This window comes from Gymnoscopelus braueri (genome assembly GCF_963280865.1).
Source record: "Gymnoscopelus braueri genome assembly, chromosome: 12".
In the NCBI taxonomy this organism is placed as follows: domain Eukaryota; kingdom Metazoa; phylum Chordata; class Actinopteri; order Myctophiformes; family Myctophidae; genus Gymnoscopelus; species Gymnoscopelus braueri.
The window spans coordinates 3,967,672-3,992,403 of NC_137614.1; the positions used below are offsets into that span (position 1 = coordinate 3,967,672).

The 24,732-nt window shown below is 41.3% G+C and overlaps 1 protein-coding gene across 3 annotated transcripts in view; it reads right to left on the reverse strand.

Moving 5' to 3' along the window:
- Nucleotides 1-16,712: 16,712 nt before the first annotated feature.
- dnmt3ba (DNA (cytosine-5-)-methyltransferase 3 beta, duplicate a) overlaps nt 16,713-24,732 on the reverse strand; it is a 45,308-nt gene continuing 37,288 nt past the window's right edge. For all 3 annotated transcript variants that reach the window (XM_080444554.1, XM_080444553.1, XM_080444552.1), the window contains 4 exons: nt 24,465-24,550; nt 23,421-23,490; nt 17,964-18,082; nt 16,713-17,019 (listed from right to left, as the gene is read on the reverse strand). In XM_080444554.1, coding sequence (XP_080300680.1) covers nt 16,869-17,019; nt 17,964-18,082; nt 23,421-23,490; nt 24,465-24,550 — 426 coding nt within the window. In that variant the 3' untranslated portion in view covers nt 16,713-16,868. The remainder of the gene's footprint in view (nt 17,020-17,963; nt 18,083-23,420; nt 23,491-24,464; nt 24,551-24,732) is intronic.

Genomic DNA, 24,732 nt, shown 5'->3' on the forward strand with positions numbered 1-24,732 from the left:
AGGAGTCATCACTAGTTAGTGAGGTTTCGTTGCTTCCATTTATTGCATAAGTACAAAACAGTACAAACAGCTTCCATGGACCCTGAGGTCTTCTCAGCCAGCCTGCCGGCCACTGACTCACACACTAAGATGCATTTCGGTACAGTTTATATAACAGAGAGATCTAGAGAAGGTACATGTGGGTGTGTGAGCTTCAAAGGTGAGCCCCCCCACCCGGCACAAACAATAGATCACCCTTCGAGCCCCCTGATTCAATTTGCACCTGTATGAAGCAGGAAAGGGGAAGGAGACAGATGCATAGACCTCTGTCTCCCAGCTAAACAACAAAGAGAATGTTTAATTGTAACCCCCAACCAGCTCAGACCAAAAGGCACCTCTGAATACACTCTTGTGTCTGACAGTAGGCTACCTGTAGACTTGTGTAGTTAAATAATACCAACAAATATGTATGTTATGTTATCAAATATACTACATTACACAGCATTAGCCTGTCTCAGTTGGTGTTCCACCTCAACTGATCTTGTCTTGTTGTTGCTGAAGATGATGTGGAGGACGGAATCTCTAGATCTCCTGAGACACCAGGTTGAGTGTCAACAATGGAATGACCTTCACAGTAGCTCTTCCATCTGGCAGGTCTTCTATGTCATCAAGGTTGCTGAAGGGGGAATAATGGAATTCAGTGTCTTCGTACTGAAGTTTGAAGTCATCCTGCAGTTGGCATTTTTCTGTTACTTTTATCTTCAGCTCTTCAAGCGTTTCTGGTTTTCTATTCAGTGACACTTTCCTTATGTCATGTTCATTAATGATGATTCTCAATGTATAGGTGTCCATGGCCCGACAGAGAGAATACAAATATAATTAGTGCCCTTTCCATATACTGTCATTCAACACAATATGTAACGCTTTAGTGCTGTAATAATGGGAATCTAGAATGTTTATTGGTTACCCTGCCTGCCCACCAGAGGGCAGGTCAGTCCTACTTTGAAGTGATCTACCTACATGCAGGAAATCCAGGAAGTGAGTCAGTTACCAGCTCAGGGCCAGCTAAGAGGCTGTGTTTTTGTTTGCTTGTGAGAAGCTGAATAAATATCCACGTTAGAAACAACGAGTTGTCCTGTGAAGTTACTACATAAATGGCGACGAGGATAAAAGTGACCGACTAAAAAAAAAGAAGAAAAACGACAACAAAAAACGGCAGGAGTACAGAAGAAAGTGACGTTATGGCGGGTATGTTGGGAAATACCGCTCCATTCAACAGTCAAACCCAGTCTTGGGAAGAATACTGTGAAGTGTTAAGTTACTTTTTTGTGGCCAACGACATTGATGGTGCTGATAAGAAGAAAGCTATCTTGCTGAGTTCGGTGGGAAGTCAAACCTACAGCCTGATTAGGAATCTGGTGAGTCCCGAGAAGCCAGGGGATAAGACGTTTGATGAGTTGGTTGCACTTTTGAAAGAACATTACAATCCTAAACCTAGCGAGATTGTACAACGCTTCAAGTTTAATTCCAGAAACAGAAAACCGGAGGAAACTGTGCTGGACTATGTGGCTGTGCTGAGGAAGCTGGCACAAGATTGCAATTATGGGGACAAACTGAAGGACATGTTGCGGGATAGACTCGTCTGCGGGATTGCTGATGACCGTATTCAACGCAGACTGTTATCGGAGACGGAGCTGACGTTCGACAAGGCTTTGAAACTTGCCCAGGCAATAGAGACGGCGAATAGGGATGCAAAGGATTTGCAATCCCAATGTGTTGACCCCCCCCAGACTGTGCATAAAATGGCAATGCAGCGGAGCCAACGGACAGTGAGTAATCAACGAAGAGCATGCTACAGGTGTGGCAGTGAGCAGCATATAGCAAGCGAGTGTCGTTTCATACAGGAGACATGCCATAGCTGCGGTAAAAGGGGGCACATTCAAAAGGTGTGTCGTTCAAAAAGTTCGACGGCAGGGCCTGAAAAGTTTAAGGGGGGAGGAGTGCGAAAGCCAGAGGGGCAAGGGAGAACACAGGCAGCACATCATGTCACTCTAGAAGAGGAAAAAGAGGAGTCAAATGATGAGGAAGTGTTTTTCACAATGTATAATATGGAGGAAACAGAGATCACCAAAGAAGAGCCTTTCAGGGAAACGTTAACTGTGAATGGGGAAGCAAAGACATTTGAACTGGACACAGGCTGTGGGGTGACAGTGATGAACAGTGACGAGTTTGCAGAGCTGTGGGGGGAAGGGAAAATACCCCCACTGAAACCATGGCCTTTTAAGCTCAAAACCTACACAGGTCAACCAGTAGAGACATTGGGTACTTTTAAAGTGACAGCACAGTACGGAGATACTGTTAAGACACTACCAATAGTTGTAGTCCCAGGAACCGGCCCCAGTCTTCTAGGCAGACAGTGGATAAGAAAGCTGGGCATAGTCTGGAGGGCAGTAAATCACTTACAGCAGGGGGCAGAATGTGAATTACAAGGGGTGCTCAGTCAGTATGAGAGGGTCTTCAAGGAGGAATTGGGTAGACTTAACGAGGCCCCAGCAAAAATCTATGTGGACAAAGAGGCCGTCCCCAGGTTTTTCAAACCCAGAACAGTCCCATATGCCATGAAAGCTAAAGTGGAAGCGGAGATTGAACGCTTGGTGCATCAGAAAATAATGCAGCCTGTCAAATATGCAGAGTGGGCAGCCCCAATAGTACCAGTGCTAAAACCGGATAACAGTGTTAGGATCTGTGGGGATTATAAACTGACAGTAAACAGAGTGTCCAAGTTAGAGCAATACCCTATTCCTAGAGTGGAGGACTTGTTCGCTAGTCTGGCAGGGGGGCAAAAGTTCACTAAGCTGGACATGAGCCACGCATACCACCAAATCCCCTTAGAGGAGGAGTCTAAAAAGTATGTGACCATAAACACCCACAAGGGGTTGTTTACATACAATGTGTTGCCTTTCGGGGTCTCCTCAAGCCCTGCTATATTCCAGCGCACTATGGAGGGGGTATTGCAAGGTATCCCGAATGTGGCAGTGTTTCTAGATGATATCCTCTTGACAGGGCGAAATGACCAAGAGCACCTTCAGACCCTGACGGAGGTGCTAAAAAGATTGGAAAGGGCTGGATTGCGCTTGAAGAGGAATAAGTGCATGTTCATGTGCAAGGAAGTGATTTTCCTGGGGCACAGGGTGGACTCCACAGGGTTACAACCTGTATACGATAAGGTGACGGCAATACAAGACGCACCTGCACCTACTACTGTGACAGAATTAAAGTCCTATTTAGGTTTATTAAATTACTATAACAAGTTTTTGCCAAACTTATCTACAGTCCTGGCTCCCGTCCACAAGCTGCTCAGGAAAGACACCAAGTGGCAGTGGGGAGAGGAACAGGAAGCCTCTTTTCTGCGTTCAAAGCAGTTGATGCAGTCAGCTAAGGTGTTGGTCCACTATGACCCAGAGAAAGACATTGTCCTGTCCTGTGATGCTTCGCCATATGGGGTGGGTGCTGTACTTTCTCACCGCATGCCCAATGGTGCTGAGAGACCTATAGGGTTTGTATCTCGCACGCTCACCTCAGCTGAGAAGAACTACTCTCAACTAGACAAAGAAGGGCTGGCTGTCATTTTCGGGGTAAAAAGGTTCCATAAGTACATATTTGGCCGGCCGTTTACTATTGTGACAGATCACAAACCCCTGTTATCGCTATTTGATGAGCTGAAAGCAATTCCACAGATAGTGTCCCCTCGTATTCAACGGTGGGCTGTAACCTTGATGGCATATGAGTACCACATCGTCTACAAGGCAGGAAAGTACCATGGAAATGCAGATGCGTTGAGCCGTCTGCCCCTGCCGGGGAACCCAGATCCCATTGCACCAAAGGAGAGGGTGCTCATGTTGGAGACATCAGACATCACACTTGTCACAGCAGAGCAAGTGCGCACATGGACAACCAAGGACCCCGTGCTCTCAAGAGTGAACTTTGAAGTGATCTACCTACATGCAGGAAATCCAGGAAGTGAGTCAGTTACCAGCTCAGGGCCAGCTAAGAGGCTGTGTTTTTGTTTGCTTGTGAGAAGCTGAATAAATATCCACGTTAGAAACAACGAGTTGTCCTGTGAAGTTACTACAAGTGCCACATACACATTTCCTTTCACTTGATAGGAGGATAAGGGGAAAACATCATTCAGACAGCTGTGACTGTGAGAGACCCTGCCCCACTGGTGCACAACTCGTACGCACGTAAATGCTCTTCATACCATGCTGTCAAAAGCCTGCAGACGAACAGGGTCTGTGTGTTGATGATGACAATATGAGTTATATTCTGGAACTCTGGAAGACATGAGCAACTGCCAACTGAAATGATCATGTCTGCACTGTATTTAATACCATGAACACATGCAGAAGATGCAACCATCACTGTACTTTGGTTGGCAATTTTGCTGACTTAGTGAACTCTGAATATTTTCAGGGAAAGTTTTAAAGAAATTACATTTCTGTTCCGACCTTTAGGCTTTGTAAAAAAAAACAAAAAAAAAACATACAAAGAAATAACTGACAATGACCGGGGCCATTAATACCATTATGTACTATGGCCAAAACAGGCCAGGCATTTAAAAATGTTATACTTCAAAAAGTGTCAAAAAATAGCAGCAACCTCCTATTTAATTTAACATGCAGTACTGTAGTCATAATGCGTCACATCATTATCAACACAAACAACAAAATGTTCTTAGCATGACTAAAATCACTCAGTTCTTATAACTCTGAGGTCTTAATAAGCTGCTGTGCTGGCCCATACATAAGCCAGCACAGGGCCAACTGTGGACATGCTGTTCTGGGCCAGAACAGTGTGTCCACAGCTGGCCCATAAATTGGCCAGCACAGGGCCAGCTGTGGACACTGTTCTGGCCCAGAGCAGTTATACCTTAATCAAGCCATACAATAGCCACACATCCTTAATCAAGCCATCCATAGCCACACATGCCGTATTTGCCTCAGATAAAGTAAAAATACAAGCCTCAACAATCTGCAATTATAAAATGCATTTTTATTCAGTGGAAACATTTCCCTTACGTCATGAGCACTTGTGTGTTAACAAAGGATTTTTCAAAAAGCTGGTCTGAAAATACACATGAATCCATCACATTTGCAAAGACAATGTGTAAAACAAAAACAAAACCCTGACCCTGTAAAAAAAAAAAAAAATACCTTTACATTATCTATGTAGAGGGCAGGGGTCACTTTTCCCCTGCGGTCCCACATCTTTAACTGCCATGTGATGGACTTAACATCTTACCCATAGAAAGAAATATACATGTTTTTAAGTCCTACGTTACAAAAAAACATAACTACAGCATTTTCTCTGTAGCTTTAGCGTGTTTGCTGTTAATACCAAGTAAATTAAACTTACATACAGTACTTGTATGTACATAACAACAGACTAGCAAAAGTTAAAGAGGTAGATTTGAAATACAAGTAAACATTTCCCCGCTAACTCAGCATGACAAAATGGCACAAAATGTCAAAAGGTGACAACAGCAATAAAAGCGACAACAGTAGCAATAAAAGCATAACAAAACTATCAAATATAGGCCTGGAAAAACCAAACGTTGCAGACCCCTGCCCTGTGGTGTTACGCATGAAAGCAGATCTTTAAGATTAAAGGCCCAGCAGAGCAGAAGCATACATCAGAGGAAACTTAACAAAGCCAGGAGCCTTCGGAGGCCCGCTCATCCCTTTTTAATCCAGATCCTAACCTCCTCAGAGCCTGAGTGAGGATAAACCTAGCCCGTCCCCCTATGAACAGCACACTGCAAACCTGACCACCAGACGCCGTGAAACAGCATAGTCTCAGTCCTTTCATCACCAAGCATTATGTTCATTTTTCTTCTATTAACCACTTAAACCACAGCCTCCAAATTCCTCTCAGCCTCCCTTCTCTTCATTCTCTCGCTTCTTCCACCATTCCGATCAGCTGACAGCTGAAGCCATTTGGTCACGGATTTCTCTATTTCTTGATCCGTGGCATCAGATGTCAAGCGATTACGAAGCACAGCCGCTAAAAACACAGAAACCAAAAATTACTTTTCAGGAAATGGAAAGAATAACCTGTGGTCCAATAAATATTGTTTAGTCACAAGCTCTTGTTAACACTTTTCATAGTCTACACATTTCTACATGACAGACCTAAAGGTAGGGTGGGGGGAGATCTGTGATGGGAAAGTTTTTTTTTCTTTCATCAACCACTTGAACCTTAGTATCCCTTTTTGTGGGGAGGAACATGTTCTCTTTATGTCATCCTCAGAAAAGATATAACACACAACACTGACGACAGTGCTGTCAAACATGAAGCTATCAATGAAATAAATTATATGAAAACATTTAATCTGCAACACTGTTTTACACAATATGTAGTTGTGGTCCCTGCTTCATCTCAGCTGTGGTCCTCAGCTCGGAAAACATTGAAGACCCCTGCTCTATAGCTCTACATTGTGATAGTAATCATTACTATGGACTCTAGAGTGTTTGTTCACAGGGTCTCCCTGTTTCTCCATCTCTTTAATAAGAGTTGCCAATTTCAGCTTCAGTTTTATAGTGTTCTAGTTCCAATTGTGTCTGCTCACTTCTTTGTGTCATCATTTCCAATTTCACTTGTTTATCCTGTATGAGTCATCTCTGATTGGATAACATTGGTATCTGACCATAACATGCATGTTCTGTTTACTAAACACCTGGAGAGACGGGGAGACCCCTGTTACTGAACACTTCATAGTAATTATTGCCATCAGAATATAGATATGTTTATCTTTTAATAAACAAAATCACTTCCTGCACAATTCTTAAAAAAATAGCAGATCAACAAGCTCAACGCATCACAGTGTTATGAGCTTGCTTTGTACAATTAACACATTAAAGATGTACACATATGTATCTTTATCTAAAATGACCAGGACTGATTGATTGATTGATCTACTTTATTTAGTAAGACATGAGAATATCAGTACATGGAAGTACAAATTCACAATACAAGGTCTATTAAACTGGGAGACTCATTAAGCACTGAGCTTGTTTAAGATGAGATCCCCATGCACACAAATCATGATGACATATAGAGACAGACAGATATACACTCAGCTATACAGAACGTCGTACAATCAGCTTACAGGTTACTGGTATGAAGAGTGAAAAAAAATGTACAAGAGAAGAAAAAGAAATGGGGGGGTGGGTAGGGGGGTAGGTTAAGACTTAGACAGGGGCCATTTTCGAATTGCAGCCTCCTGAAGGTGTATCTTTAGGGCAGTTTTGAAAGTGAGTAGGGTTTTACACTCCTTTACTCCTTTTGGTAGGGCATTCCACATTTTTGATGAATAGCATGAGAACGAGGACCTTAGTCAATATTTCTAGGAATATCAACTGCTATTCACAATAAATGGACATAACACGTTTCTATGAGGTGCAGGCTGTAGTGAACAAAGTCATAGTGAACACATTCTAGTCTATGAGAGTTTGAGAGGGAGACGGTGAGTCTCAATACAAACTTACCAATCACAACACCCTTAATCTGAAGCTGCTGGAAGCCAATCTTCCTCTTTGCCACAGAATTTGTTAAGGTTGCAGTGCACTCATGACTCTCCAGACACCCTCCTTAACTGTTCCTCCTCCTTTCAGTGCATTTCTCTGTGAATAGATATTTCTGTTAGTTGATCAGCAGTCCAAGACACCCTCCCTGACACTTTCAAACATCTTTGAAATAATTATCATTTAAAATAAATAAAATATGAACTGGTCTCATAGTCCGAGTAGTGCGTGACCCATGCAATGAAAGCATAACAGAAGATTAGGAAATAATCAGTAAAGTAAAACAACAGAGTAAAGTCAAGTGTAATATTGAAGTATCAAGTCTGACTTCACATAATCTCTCAAGAACAGATTCTGCACTGCGTGAGAATCTGTCGTGAAGGCTCGTCGTAACATGTACACACTGGGCTACAAGTGGGCGTGCCTTCAGATCAGGAAGCAGGCCGCGCTTTACCCAATCAAATGTAGTGGGCGGGATTCACATGTCCGTCGATCTTTCCCCCTCGAAACAAACCGAAACTAATTTAACAATAGCGTCCGCGGAGCAGACAAAACCACGGAAATATATTCACATTTTAACTTACTCTTTCATCATAGAAACAAGTGGGCTTATAACCAAAACGATCCATGTTCTCTGGGAGAAGTGGTGTTAGTGTTCCGTGTAGAAATATTGTTAGTGGGAATGAAAACATAGTCGCACCAACCGGAAGTGATGCGCTGAAGGCGCATCACAAACACCGGTTTCCTTGGGCTCCCTTGTGCTCTGGTGTTACGTTATCGTCCCCCCAGAGCCAACAGACATAGAACAAACAGCAGAGGGCGCTGTTTTTCATTTTCAGTTGGCGATGGGTTCCCAGATTGGACTTCACATGGCTGTACAGTTTCCATGGTCTCAATTACTTTCATAGTTATTTGTGGCACCTGACAAACCGGCTGTTATAGAATACTAGATTATCTGGAGACCGAAATCCAAATGTGTTCCTTCATGATTGACTAAATTAGCTTCTCAGTTCTATATTGTATGTCCCAGCAAAGTTGTTAGAAGCCAATTTAAGATAAGGGTTAGCATTAAATAACAAACAAAAAGGGTTTTGTGTGCGTGTCTTCCCCGAGTAGAACTGAAATTCTTACCAGTTGGATTTTGAGGTCGGGGCTATTTTGTAGCCGCTCCTCCAGGTTTTCAAGGGATTGGGTATCAGCTAATGGCAGCAGATTTGGTTTAACACCTATGAGAATGAGAAAAGCTTTGTCACATCACAGGTTTGCAGGTGTAAAACAGTGAGTGTATTTCCATAAAGAAAGCGAAGAAGATGGAGCAAGGGGAAGAGAGAGAAGATACATTTTAAAAAACAACAATGCATCTACATATTTACATATACATATCGCACCGGAGATATACTGAGGTCAGACATAAAGGTGAGCATAACACACACACACACACACACACACACACACACACACACACACACACACACACACACACACACACACACACACACACACAGAGCAGCTCCGCTGGGGGTCTGTGAGCCTTGGAGACAGAAATAGACCAATGACAGTCCCTTACATGTTTTACTGCCCGTCGGCTGCCTGGGGTCCTACTGGACACCATATATCCCAGACTTCCCATTAGGTTGTTTTTGGCTGTTTGAGCCGTTTTATTTCTTTAAAAATCATGATGCCATAGATCTTTGTATAAAAACAATAGTGACACCGATATAACAATATTTATGCCATCGATCGTGGTCAATAGCATGGGTGAGCCTATCAATAATGGGGAAATGTGGTATTTAAACAAGCAGAAAACATACAGAACCAGAGTGGAAGGACCTGTATTCTATTTGTGGTCTTCACCAGTAGATTGTGCTACTGATTCATCTCACTGGTGTCAAGGAAGGGAAGCCCTCAGAAAGGCCTTGACCAGCTGCAAAGAATCAACTGGTTGTTAAATGCCCTGTCTGTCTGTATGAGTACATGTCTGTCTGTATGCGTACATGTCTGTCTGTATGCGTACATGTCTGTCTGTATACCTACATGTCTGTCTGTATGCGTACATGTCTGTCTGTATGCGTACATGTCTGTCTGTATGCGTACATGTCTGTCTGTATACCTACATGTCTGTCTGTATGCGTACATGTCTGTCTGTATGCGTACATGTCTGTCTGTATACCTACATGTCTGTCTGTATGCGTACATGTCTGTCTGTATGCGTACATGTCTGTCTGTATGCGTACATGTCTGTCTGTATGCGTACATGTCTGTCTGTATACCTACATGTCTGTCTGTATGCGTACATGTCTGTCTGTATGCGTACATGTCTGTCTGTATACCTACATGTCTGTCTGTATGCGTACATGTCTGTCTGTATGCGTACATGTCTGTCTGTATGCGTACATGTCTGTCTGTATACCTACATGTCTGTCTGTATGCGTACATGTCTGTCTGTATGCGTACATGTCTGTCTGTATGCGTACATGTCTGTCTGTATGCGTACATGTCTGTCTGTATGCGTACATGTCTGTCTGTATGCGTACATGTCTGTCTGTATACCTACATGTCTGTCTGTATGCGTACATGTCTGTCTGTATACCTACATGTCTGTCTGTATGCGTACATGTCTGTCTGTATACCTACATGTCTGTATACCTACATGTCTGTCTGTATGCGTACATGTCTGTCCGTATACCTACATGTCTGTCTGTATACCTACATGTCTCTCTGTATACCTACATGCAATGTACCATATCTCTGCTGTTCGGCCGGAACCAGCTAAATCCAAAATGGTAATTGTTCAGGAAATGAAAAACAAAATATAAATTTTTCAGAAAATGAAGAAAACCTTATATTTTTAAAACAAAGCAATACTGCCTCATCAAACTTGGTATTGTGACTTTATATATTATCAGATACTTGCATGTGTCATTATATTATCACCACTTTACCCAAATCCAGTGCAAGTGGAGTTAGGAGGTTTTGTCCATCATTGATAAGAACAGCTGGCAATGGATCTCAAAGCTCACAACACATCACAACGCATTGTGAGCTTGGAGATCAGCTATTTATGGTGAGCGCCATCCTCATATACTATAGATCAAGCTGAATTCTGTACTTAAACAACTTTTATTTTAACATGCATTGTAAACAACCATGGATCTAACTGTTACCACTGTTGTTCTTCTACAGTTGAGTCCAACAAACAATTCTGCCTCAATACTCAATCATGTATTTAACAAAAGCGATCATGGCACACCAACAATAAATAAATGGCATATAAATACAAAATACATTCATGAAAAATAGAATCTGTCAAATCTGTAGCCTACTGCACTAACAATAACAACCACAGTTGAATTTACCTATCATATACCTATCAACATTTTATTATCACACTGTTGTGTGTTGTGTGTTGCGTGTGTGTGGTGGGTGTTTCTTAGTGCTTTAGATTGTCATAAAAGCTGTGAAAGTCTTTTGGCATGATCTCCTTGAGCTCTTGGAGATGTTTGAAACAAACTCCTGCACACACTCATTCTCTGTCCATTAACATTTAAAAAGAAAACACGAGCAGATGACCTTTGTGAAGACACCCTTCTCCTCTTTACTGGGGTGACATCTATCAAACCTTCCCAGTTTATGTTCTCCCAAAAGCATTGAAAAATCTTCTCCCTGTCTGCCTCATACAGAGCAGAGCTTCTCGAGAGCCTGAGAGGAGGGGGGAGTTGTTTGTTTTTGACGGACAGTTTGAGGGTCCAATGGAGTTAGGAGTTTTCGTCAGAGGCACTTTTTAATACTTTTCATATGTTATTAAAAAAAAAATTACACAGATGTAGAGGGGGTTCAATAGCGTTGATTTATGAAAAAAAAAAAAAAAAACTGAAAATGGAGTTAGCTGGTCCCGGCTGGACACTGACGATATAATGGAGGGAATGCAGTCTCATAAAATTCATACTAAAAAGAAGCAAACTACCCCTTCCCCCTCGGTTTCCTTTCCATACACATCAAATAACTCTCCTTTGTACATAATAGTGTTTTGTATTTGTTGAGGACATGTATCATTGTGTATTTTTGGGCGGTGAAACCGCCCCTATATGTGAGGTTTGGACATCGACATTCGCTGCACTGTGATTGGCCACCATTGTACCCCCCCACCTATTGTACCCCCCCAACCCTGCGCTGTGATTGGCCACCATTGTACCCCCCTAACCCTGCACCGTGATTGGCCACCATTGTACACTATGGTGGCCAATTCAGGACTGTGATTGGCTAGTGAACACATGACACATGTGCATAGCCCTATAAATAGGACTATGCACACATTTATGTTTTTTTTAAAGTTAGGGGTGTACAATGGTTGGTCCACAATATTACTTTTCTTTAAGTGAACTTCCATCACTGTGATGACCACTGTGACCACACCGCCCACTTCACACTGGGTGTGATTTTTGGGCGGTGAAACCGCCCCTATATGTGAGGTTTGGACATCGACCACCCATTGCACCCCCCCAACCCTGCGCTGTGATTGGCCACCAGTGTACCCCCCTAACCCTGCACCGTGATTGGCCAATCACAGTCTATTCAGGACTGTGATTGGCTAGTGAAACATGACACATGTGCATAGCCCTATAAATAGGACTATGCACTTTAAAAAAACACATTTATGGTTTTTTTTAAGTTAGGGGTGTACAATGGTTGATCCACAATATTACTTTTCTTTAAGTGAACTTCCATCACTGTGATGACCACTGTGACCACACCGCCCACTTCACACTGGGTGTGATTTTTGGGCGGTGAAACCGCCCCTATATGTGAGGTTTGGATATTTGCACCCCCCAATCCTGCGCTGTGATTGGCCACCAGTGTACCCCCCTAACCCTGCACCGTGATTGGCCAATCACAGTCTATTCAGGACTGTGATTGGCTAGTGAAACATGACACATGTGCATAGCCCTATAAATAGGTCTATGCACTTAAAAAAAAACACATTTATGTTTTTTTTAAGTGAATCACACATTGTGGATGGAAAGGGTATTAAAAAAAACACATTATTCTTTTAAGTGAGTACATTATTCAAGTACATGATTGGTTGACTCCATTCAGTATTGTGATTAGCTAGCAAGACACCGCCCACTTCACACTGGGTGTGATTTTTTGTATTCTATGTGATTAATTGAATACATAGGGTTGCAATGGAAACCAGATCCCCAGACTTTTTTGAGTTATCCTATAATAGCCTTAATGTCTGACTGTGTACCTTGTGCTGTTAACATTTCTGAGTAGACAATCATTCAATAACATTTTCCAACTCAATAACACATGCCAACAAATGGCACAACAATAAGCATTAATGGCAGGGTGTGCGCTGCACCCCAAGGCATGCCTGGAAGCTTTTGTTTATCTTGTCCAATGGCACAGTGGCTGGTGGAAAGTAACTAAGTACATTTACTTGAGTACCCTACTCATGTAAATCTTTTGAGTATCTGTAGGGGCTACTTTACTTACTTACTCATTATGCAGAATGTCCCATTTCACAAGTTTTCAAGTGTATAAAACATATTAAAATCTTTTGAAACTAGCAGATCTACAAGCTCACAATGCGTTGCATTGCAACGCATTGTGAGCTTGTAGATCGGCTATTTTCAAATGGCCGAAATGTATATAGGCCTGAAGTGGTTAATGTATGTTTTGTGATAATAATCAAAATCTACAAAGTAACTAGTAACTAAAGTTTTCAAATAAATGTAGTGGAGTAAAAGTACAATATTTGGATCCCAGATGTAGAGTAGAAGTGAAAGTATTGGAAATTGGAAATACTCAAGTAAAGTACAAATATCTCAAAATTGTACTTGTATTTTCTCTCTTCTGTGTCATGTTTCTCAAAAGAGTCAAGCAGTGTTAATGGTTTATGATGTTCATGGTGGCTTTGACACTTTAATAAACAATAACGTTCCGTAAATAATACTTAATGTCATGTACCCTCTCATAACTAATCAATTCCTGAAAATAAAAGTAATTGTGAATTTGAAAAACGAACTAAACTGAAATCAAACACCAGACTGAAAAACTACAACTGAATATTCTGAATTTATCATTTGATTTCTCATCTTTAATAACATAAAACTGAACAGAACTTAAAAAAAAACTTTAAAAGTATCAAACAGATGTTTGGATAACAGTTTGAAATCACATTAAAGAATTAGCACCAACAGAAAAGCACCTTCAGTGACCAAAATTCACAAACAACTTGGGGTATTAAGGAACTTAAAAATAATGTCTAATTCCACTGGTCTGGCTTGATGTTTACAGCCAAAGAGCAGGCGGATGGAATTAACCGTTTGAATGTCCTGATATGACCGCCAGTACAAAAACAAACATGCATTTCACACAAAATAATGAATAAATGGATGAGGTAAATAGATCTAAAGGAAAAAGTAACAAGATTACAGTATACTTGAAGGCCTAAGTTTTACATGATCTTAAACAACACCATAATCAATTGTTTTTTATAAAGCTCAAATTATACTTATTTAAAAATAGTGGCGAGTATAAAAACAACTTGTATTTTAAAGTAAACTTTAACAGTATTTAAGCACAAACCAATGAGTAATGAGGAGATGTGATTAGTACAGATAATACACACATGCACACTTATGATGTGGGATCTCAGGAGAATCCTGGCATCATTGAGAAAAGAAACGATTACAGCAACGTTTGTCTGTGATGAACAGTCATATGAACATGACTTAACATCGACATTCAGTAAATAACAAGTTATAAAGTAAAACACAAGCCATGTTAGTAAAAAACACTAATCAAATGATATAATTTTTGGAGAATAAAAACTGTCCCACTTACTAGAGACCAAGTAGTTTGGTTTTAAAAGTGTTTTAAAATTGTAATTTCACAGATTTGCTCCAAGAGAGTAAACATGATTAGTAATGAACGAAATTAGATCCTAAAAAAATAACCCCTTATAAGAACGTCATAATACAAATATAAAACATGACATCTAGAAAGAATTAAGAACATGTCATTTCGTTAAATTAAATAGAGAAAAAAGATTAAAAAGAGTTGCTGGCAGCAGACCGTTCACCATAGTGAGGTAGATAACTGTTGAGATCCAGTTTGATTGTTGATAACAGCACCATTTTGTTCATGATGGACAAGAAACACTGACGTCTCTTTGTATTTCTTATTGCCTGAAATGAATCATGAAACTGAAAACTAGGATTTTGGAGGACAGGATAAGGGGGTGGCGCCCCCTACTGTGTGACACGTGCAATGCCTAGAAGAGCCTGGTTCATACTTCGTCACACGTTGAAAATAGCCAACCTACAAGCTCACACATGTAGGTCTGCTATTCTCAGCCGTTCTCGGCGTGCGACAGCATCGCGCGACTAAGCATAAATAGGCTCTATGCACAGCAGCCATATTGGAAAGAAATTGGGCCTCTACCTTACTTCCTTCACAGGTTTTACCAATGACACTAATGAAGGCTTTGTTCCATTTCATGTAGTACAGTGGTTCTCAAACCTTTTAATTTCAAGGACCCCCATAACTCTGAGTGTACGAATGGAACCAAATGGACCCGTAAGGGTCGTACACTCAGAATTACACACCTTTTAAGGGGCCATTTGGAACCCCCTCAAGAAACCATGAGGGTCCCTGGACCACACTTAGAGACCAACTGGTGTAGCAGAGGGTTTCCAGTGAGCCAACATGCACAATATCAGCACCCTGACTCTTGTTTCACCAGAATGGAACAGAGCCTTCATTAGTATCATTGGTAACACCTGCGAAGGAAGTAAGAAAGAGGCCCAATTTCTCTCCAAAATGGCTGCTGAGCATAGAGCCAATTAGGCTTATTGCTGAATTCACACAGCTGCATCACAACGCTAGCACGTTCTGAGAATGAGTGATGCTCCAATGCAGAGTCTATGGACACAGCATTGGGTCGCTCAAAAGTTAGCACCAAAGTAGAGAAAACCTCAACTTTCGATATCAAAGCGTGCTGTTCTCTGAGGCACGTGTAAGCATAATTACGTATGTACACTCAACACCACAGAAGAATACTACTGTACTGTAACGTAGTTGCTCAACCTTCAGTCATTTCACATCTACAGCTGCTAGTTAAAAACGTCTACATCAAAATGAGCCATTTCAATAAAGTCTGTTTCTTCACAGACACACACACACGTTGACAAAAGGTGACATGTTGTCACTCATAACCTCGGACATGCTGTCACTCATAACCTCGGACATGCCCGATGTATTGTGTTTAGCTGCTGGTGTGAATGCGTGTCATGTGTGAATTAATAATTCTTCACAAATGACACATTATTAGATTTAACATTTGTGTCAGCAAGTGATGCCGTTTAACCATATTAACCCTAACATCTCTATTTGGGAACATTTTAAAAAGGTTTCCTCCTTTTTACGTTTTTAAATTGCAAAAGCAGAAGATCTACAAGCTCACAGCGTGTCACATTGTGACACGTGAGCTTGTAGATCTGCTGTTTTCATAATTTGTCGTATGACAAAGCATATCAATTTAGGAGCACTAAAGGAGCACTTCATCCATTTTCAATCTTCATATAATTGGTCCTCACTAATGCTCATATAATATGTTACCATGTCTGTCTCCTCACCCTGTGTCTCAGAGGAGGGCTGTGGACAGTTCAGAAACCTGCCTACCAATGACATCATCGATGGGGAATCCAAGCTAGTAGAATAAATACAGCCTTTTCTTTACCGGAAAGTTAGCATTCTGAAATAGAAGCCAATGTTCTTGCATTAATAAAAGATTTTACAAAATTGTTTGAAATCTTGTTTGGAATTACTTTCTACCTGCCTACCGATGATGTCATTTTTTGATTTCTTTGGCTTTTCAAAAATCTTGAAAATGTGTGCACAACTCAAATCTTTGCTTCTGGGGGGTCCCTGGAACAAAATATTAAGAGATGGGGGTCCGCGCCCAAATGCATATCTAAACATGTTTTCTAAATCCTAACAATATGTTGCTATATCAGTGGTGCTCCAACTTTTCCATGTCAAGTACCCCAAAAATGATATGTACAGTATTTGGCCGCGGACCCCCATCTCAAAATATTTTGTCCCCTCCCCCCCAGAAGCAAAGATTTGAGTTAAAAATCAAAAACCTCCTACTGATGATGTCACTGGTAGGCAGGTTTCTGAACTGTCCACAGCCCTCCTCTGAGACACAGGGTGAGGAGACAGAAATGGAGCCGTCTTATGATGAATTAGAGAGGACCCATTGTATGAAATGAAGGCTCCTTTGAGCGGTTAAAGGCTTCAGATGACAGCTTGACATTCAAAGTAGTCCTTCAGTGGAGCGAACAGGTGACGAATGACTGGAACACTCCATGAGCGACCCAGGACCCTCTGCCTCTGGTTCTTTCCCATGTTGTTCACGTCCGTGTAGTGTTTGGGGAAACCGAAGATCCTGGAAATCACAGAAGTCATGATTAACCCATTCAAATCCGGGAACGCATACTATGTAATTTATTTTACAGCTATAACCATTATTTTGTCTTTGGGCTATTCAAAAAATAGCAGCTATACTTGCACCGTGTGCCACGCTACGAGCTTGCAGTTTGTTTTGTAGAGCAACAGTTTTTTTGAAAAAAATATTGCTATAATATCAGTGGTTCTCAAACTTTTTTCATGTGAAGGACCACCCAAAATGATATGTATTTGTCATTGATATGTATCTGCCCCCCCCCCCCCACCATCTCAAAATATTTTGTTCCAGGGACCCTCCTAACAGTATGTTGCTATATCAGTGGTGCTCCAACGTTTTCATGTCAAGGACCCCCAAAATGATATGTATTTGGCTGCGGACCCCCATCTCAAAATATGTTGTTCCAGGGACCCCCAGAAGCACAGATCGGAGTAAAACATGTTCTCTTTAAAACATATATTATATATGTTCAAAGATTTGCACAAGTTAAAAAAAAATAGCAGATCTACAAGCTCGGCACTCAGTGCCACGCCATGAGCTTGTATATCTGCAATTTTTTGAATAGCCAAATAAATCTTAAAGACACGGATCCGTTCCCGGTCTTAATGGATTAAAATGCAATCAAACTCTTACTGTTACATAAGAATGATTGTCTACTGTAAATACCAAAGCATTTGGCCATGATTGTTATGACATGCATAAGAAGAAGGACTTACTGCTCCATGATTGTTATGACATGCATAAGGAGAAGGACTTACTGCTCCATGATTGTTATGACATGCATAAGGAGAAGGACTTACTGCTCCATGATTGTTATGACATGCATAAGGAGAAGGACTTACTGCTCCATGATTGTTATGACATGCATCAGGAGAAGGACTTACTCCTCCATGACTGTTATGACATGCATAAGGAGAAAGACTTACTGCTCCATCTCAGTGCACCAGAGGTAGTCCTCCTTGTTGTTCATGCTGACGGGGAGGGGACCCATCTTCCCCTGCCTGATGGAGTTGGACTTGGTAGTAATGGTCCTCACTTTGTCAAACTGAGAGAAATAGATGAAGAGTTTTTAGCCATGTTTACTTGGTAGCAGCGTTGATTTCGTCGAGTAAAAATATGACGAAAAATGTTCGTCAAAAAAGAAAAAAAAAGCTACAATGACTAAAACTAAGACTAAATATATTGACCATTTCGTTAACAAATACAAACTAGACTAAAAAGTGAGGGACTAGTGGAGATCCAGTAGAACTAAAAGACAAGTCATTTTATGTTTGGTTGCGCTCGGGTGATGCGCTCTGAAAAAAGCAGATCTACAAACTCACAATGCGTCGCGCTGCGACGCATTGTGAGCTTGTAGATCGGCTATTTTCAGCATGCAACCAAGTGTAAAATCGGCCATTACGACGCCATCAAAAACTAAAACATTTCAGATGACTAAAATATGACTAAAACTAAATGGAATTTTATTCAAAAGACTATGACTAAAACTAAATCAAGATTTGCTGTTAAAATCAACACTGCTTGGTAGTACTGGTCACTTTGTCAAACTGAGAGATACAAATGAAGAGTTTATGTTTCCAGGTCTGTTATATCAGTGTTTCTCAAACGTAGTTTCAAAGACCTCCAGGTTTGGTGTGCATTAGGCCACGGACCCCATAACTATCTTGGGAGTTACAGAGCTGTAAGGGTCCATTTGGTTCCCAACTATCAATAATTTTGCTGGGACCACCACAAGGACACCTGGACCCCACTGTGAGAATCACTGCCTTGGTTTGAGTTGAAATGCAACTGACAATTTCTTAGGACATTTCCATGTAATTATGTACTAGTTGTACACTAGTTGTGTCTCTCGCACAGGAACCCGGGTTCTGACCCAGGTAGGACAAAAATGTACAGATCGTAGCTTTTATTACAGATAAGTAACAGATCGGTATCCATAAGAAACAATATTGAGAATATTTTCCAATGTAATTATACATTACATATTATCTTAACTTGGAACACCAAAAGGATCTCTGCCTCAATTACTTTGTGTTCAGAGTGTTGCAGATCTTTCTAGTTCATTGTTTTAGAAGTTACGTTTCTCATCAACTCAACCAAACTGACCTATTCCGTTTGTTTATGTAACTATTAATATTTGCATGGTTCTCACATAAAACTCAAATAAATGAGCGGTTTCAGCTGAACACCTTATGTTCCCTAACTAGTCTACTACATAATTGCATGATCCCTTACATGAAGAATTAACAATGTAAAAAAAACGATTTAGAAAATTATCATTATAAAATAATAGGAAAGTTAAATGCTCTGGAACGAATGTGGGACCAAATCGTTACTTCTACAATTGTCTTTGTTGAATTGTAAGCAGATGAATGATCATATACCGTAATTTTCGGGCTATAAGCCGCGACTTTTTGGACCCTGCGGCTTATACAGTACAACGGTGCGGCTAATCTATGGATTTTTACAGCTAACGGCCACTAGGGGACCTTCTAAATCTATGGATTTTACAGGTTACAGTCCACCACTATATAAATAAAGTTTATTATTATTATTATTATCTAATGTTGACCCCCCCTGGGGCTCCGCTCCGATCCCCCCTCCCCCGCCCCCCGCCCCCACGCGCACCTCTTGGTCCGCACACCGCTCAGAAAAAAGAAAAGAAAAGTATTTTGCTGCGTGTCTGAATCACTTTCTCTTTTATCCCAAATGCGTCCCCATCAGTATAAAGAATGGACAGCTAGGCCTACTATGTTGCAAAATACGCCATCTAAGTTTCCCTTTTATGTAGGCATTGTCTTTTTTAATAAGACGGACAATAATAAATCCTGTGGGTTAATGATTAATCAGGTTCGAGAGAGCAGTGGTGGAAAAAGTAGTCACATTGTTTAGTCTTATCCAACGATAACAAAATATTCTAGTTTTGGGTCTGAGAGTCTAAGGGCCCCATTCTCAGGCCAAAAATTCCCCGTTAAATCGGGATAATGGACCTGCGCCGCCCCAATAGGTTATTCTAGCACCTGCTCTACCCGTCACCATTATGCCGACGCCGTTATTTGCGCGTGGAGGTGTGCCCGTGGGCGTGTTGTTGCTATATCCCCCACATTGCAATTCTACAGACACACATGGGTACGGCTTGGGGACGGGGGATAGTGGATTCTAGAAGCACCCGCTGGTTTATAAAATCACCCGTCAAGTGCACACAGACACTACAATGGCTTTGTGCGTTGGACCATGAGCCGTGTTGCCAGCCTTGGAGAGAAATAAGCAACCGCAGTCCGCAGGTCTATGAAAACAAAAAGAAGCAACTCTAAGGCCACATGAGCACTTCAAACTACTAACTAGAGCTTTCATATCCCCTAAATATTTCAGCCCGGCTCGACTAATAATTGACAAATTAGACCCAGCCCAGCCCGTCAGTCATTTTTCTAAAGAAGCCTTATTTCTCATTAAATCTTGGTAATATATGAATGATCTGTGTGTGAAATGCGCTCTTTCTTTATACAAACCCATGCTCGCTCACTCTACCGCAAATGCCTCTCTCTCTTCATATAAACCGATGCTCACTCTACCGCATATGCCTCTCTCTCTTCATATAAACCGATGCTCACTCTACCGCAAATGCGCTCTCTCTCTTCATATAAACCGATGCTCACTCTACCGCATATGCCTCTCTCTCTTCATATAAACCGATGCTCACTCTACCGCAAATGCGCTCTCTCTCTTCATATAAACCGATGCTCACTCTACCGCATATGCCTCTCTCTCTTCATATAAACCGATGCTCACTCTACCGCATATGCGCTATCTCTCTCTATACAACCCCATGCTCACTCTACCGCAAATGTGCTCTCTCTCTTCATATAAACCGATGCTCACTCTACCGCAAATGCGCTATCTCTCTTCATACAAACCCATGGTCACTCTACCACAAACGCCACCACCACTCCCAGCGGGGTCATTTTGATTCTATGACGGCTGCCGTCTAGTTATCATCAGTGCCAGTGTTGTGAGGAAAAACAACTAACAAGCAACCAGGTCTAGGAAAACCAGCCCAAAAGAAGCGAGTCAAGCGACTATGGGCCACATGAGCACTCTAACATATACATCAGCTATTTGAAAATAGCAGATCTACAAGCTCACAACGCCTCCCATGCAAACGCTACGTTCATGACCCCCCAAAATAACCATATTTGAACTGGGGACCCCCCCATTTTGTTTGACTCGGTTCCACAGATAAATATTGTGAAAATAGCAGATCTACAAGCTCGCCAGGCGTTGGGTGCTCCATTGTGGTCTCGACCCACAGGTTGAGAACCACTGCATTAAAAGCTCCAAGCAAGTTACATGTCTAGTATGTTGTTGACCACGTAATGTAATGTTTTTGGTTTAGTGATAGGCTACTCCGTGGCACGCGCGCGCCTCATTGTATGCTGCCCAAAATAACAGATCTGTAACTGTCGACACGACATGACGCAGCGCCGTTGATAGCTTGTATGTCTGTTATTTTGGGTAGGCGACGCACATACGCATCGCAGCAATGTGTCTGGGTTTGAGAGGCTTTGATTGATGTAAACTTAAAGTTTAGCTCTGTTCGGGATTACTGAACAAAGGTGGATGATGAAAGATAACGGGGACAATATGGATGTAAGTTAACTTTGCGTCACTTCAGAGGAAACTATGGAGCAACTTCAGAGATGTTTACACACCCCTGGAATCCATTAGAACGGTGGAAATAGAACGATAACAGCCAACGTGAGTACATAGCCTCTAGACCTTTCCTAAAACTGTCCAATTTATTATACCCATGTGCTACTGTTTGTCTGTGTACCACGTAGGAGCGTTGTCGCAACATGATGTAATTAATTATTTGGGAGCAGCCAGTGTGTACCAATAGTATACATATTTTAAATGGCTTTCATATACTATTCCGGATCTGACTAATATGACAAGCTTATTGTGAACACAATAGGCTACAAATTAATATAAAAATGTATTTGGATAAAAAAAAAAAAGAAGGAAAACAAGCCCAATGTGGCTTATAATAATCAGACCAGGCAACAGTGCAGACAGGTAGATAGGCTAGAGCATATATTGGATCAGGATGACGGCTAGCGCAGTCTTCTCTTAAAGGCAATGGCTTCTGGCACGGTGATTGGTTTTATCATTGTAACGCCCAAACCACACCTATGCATAATGTAACGGGTAGCTCAGGTGTTTGGCGGGTGAGGGGGGTGCCATAGAATACCGAATTTTGCGGGGAAACGCCTCTTGCCTAGTCCGAAATCCCTAATTAGTGGTTTGTTCAAATCTGGCTCTGAATAGAGCCCTAAATCTCATCAATGGTGAGATCCGTGGCTTAAATGTGGAATAAATAATGGACCTTGATATGAAAAAGGTTGAAAACCAATGGCCTAGAGGAGAGGGGGAGAGAGTGGAGAATGAGCGAGGAAGAGACGGACAAAAACAGCAGATGAAAGTGGTTGTCTCTAGTGTACACCCTCCCCAATACCGGTTAGGGTTGGCAGTGACAGGGAGGGACTATACAGTACATAATATTGTCTCTGTCGGGTGGAGCGTGTAGATCTACTTGTGTTGCTTTTGTGTCACGCTGTAGGATGATGAAGATTAGAAGGGCATTCATTTACACCACTGCGAGAGAGAGGCTCGCCGCTCGCGTCGCAAAAGCCAGTGTTGTTAATTCAGCCAAAATCATTTGCGTTTCAAATCGTATTGTTTGATCGGCTGGTGATATAACTTAACAGTCACAAGGTATTTATAAACATACTTGTGTGGATGACGGTGACGGAGAATTTGAATGAAGTCTTGATCAGGACGCGCTACGCACTTCTGTGTTGCTTGCACGGACTGTGTGTCAGCCCGTACAACATGTGGCGCGCGGCCACGACCGCGGTCCACGCTCTGCGTTTTTTATCTTTACTTTTTATTACTGATTTTATGTTAAAACTAAATGTTAAAAAAGGATTGAGCAAGTGATATTACTCAAACAGAGAAGGTGAAAAAGGTGACAACATGTTGTTGTTTTTTTCAGGTCAGATGTCACACTATTGCCCTATTTGGATTCAAAACGGCTATTGTAGCTGAAAAGCTACAAGTTTGCATGTCTGCAAACAGCCATCTCTTTCCCGACAATCCCCTCTGTGCACAAACCCTTACATATGGTAATTAAACATTAAAACACCTGCGGCTTATAGTCCAGTGCGGCTTATATATGTACTCATCCTTCAATTTAGCTGGTGCGGCTTATATTCAGGTGCGCTTTATAGTCCGAAAATTACGGTACATAAAGAAAACATAGGTTCACGGTAACGAGGAACAGCGATATAAAAATAGAAGCATTTAGTTAAATCTTAGTTCTTTACCTTTGCAACTCGTCCAATTTCTAAGCAGTCCTGGAGGTTGACTTTATCATCCAGAGACGTGGCCAGAGGTCTAAGAAGATCAAATGTGAAAACACATGATTTTAACGAGATGTGTGAGACACGTGAGCAGTGGTGTAAAGTAACTAAGTACATGTACTTAAGTAAAATGTTGAGGTATTTTTACTTCCAAATTGCAGTGCTTTTACTTCTACTCCACTACATCTCAGAGGCAAATATTATACTTTTACAATTATTTGAAAACTTTAGTTACTAGTTACTCATTTTGATTATTATTACAAACACACTAACCACTTCAGCCCTATATACATTTCGGCCATTTGAAAATAGCCGATCTACAAGTTCACAATGCTTGTAGATCTGCCTTTCAAAAGATGTTTATACATTTAATACATTTGAAAACTTGTGAAATGGGACATTTTGCATAATGACTACTTTATACTTTGGTAATCTAAGTACATTTTGATACCAATACTTTTGTACTTTTACTCAAGTTTACTCAAAATTCTGAATTTCTGACTTTTACCTGTAACAGAGCATTTTTACATTACAGTATTGATACTTTTACTTGAGTAAAACATTTGAGTACTTTTTGCACCACTGCAGGCGAGTGTGAAAATAGAGAGCATGCTGCTTGTGTTATGGTGTGTATGGTGTGTATGGTGTGTTATGGTGTGTGTATGGTGTGTGTGTGTATGGTGTGTTATGGTGTGTTATGGTGTGTGTGTATGGTGTGTGTGTGTATGGTGTGTTATGGTGTGTTATGGTGTGTGTTATGATGTGTGTATGGTGTGTATGGTGTGTGTTATGGTGTGTGTTATGGTGTGTGTTATGGTGTGTGTTATGGTGTGTGTATGGTGTGTTATGGTGTGTGTTATGGTGTGTGTATGGTGTGTGTATGGTGTGTTATGGTGTGTGTTATGGTGTGTGTAGTGTGTGTTATGGTGTGTGTATGGTGTGTTTATGGTGTGTTTATGGTGTGTTATGGTGTGTGTTAAGGTGTGTGTATGGTGTGTTATGGTGTACCTGTTCATGCCGGGGAGGTTTCCCCAAAAGTATCGAGCTCTGTGGGCGGGGCTGACCTTCACCGCATCGATGAAAATGGGATTACACTGAAAATAGTCATAAAAACAAAAGCAGTTGGAAAAATAAATAAAACAGTCATTGAACTAATCCAGTGATAATAAACATGAGGTCTAGGGCAGTGGTTCTCAATTTTTTTCATGTCAAGGACCCCCAAAATTGATATGTATTTGGCCGCGGACCCCCATCTGAAAATAGTTTGTGCCAGTGA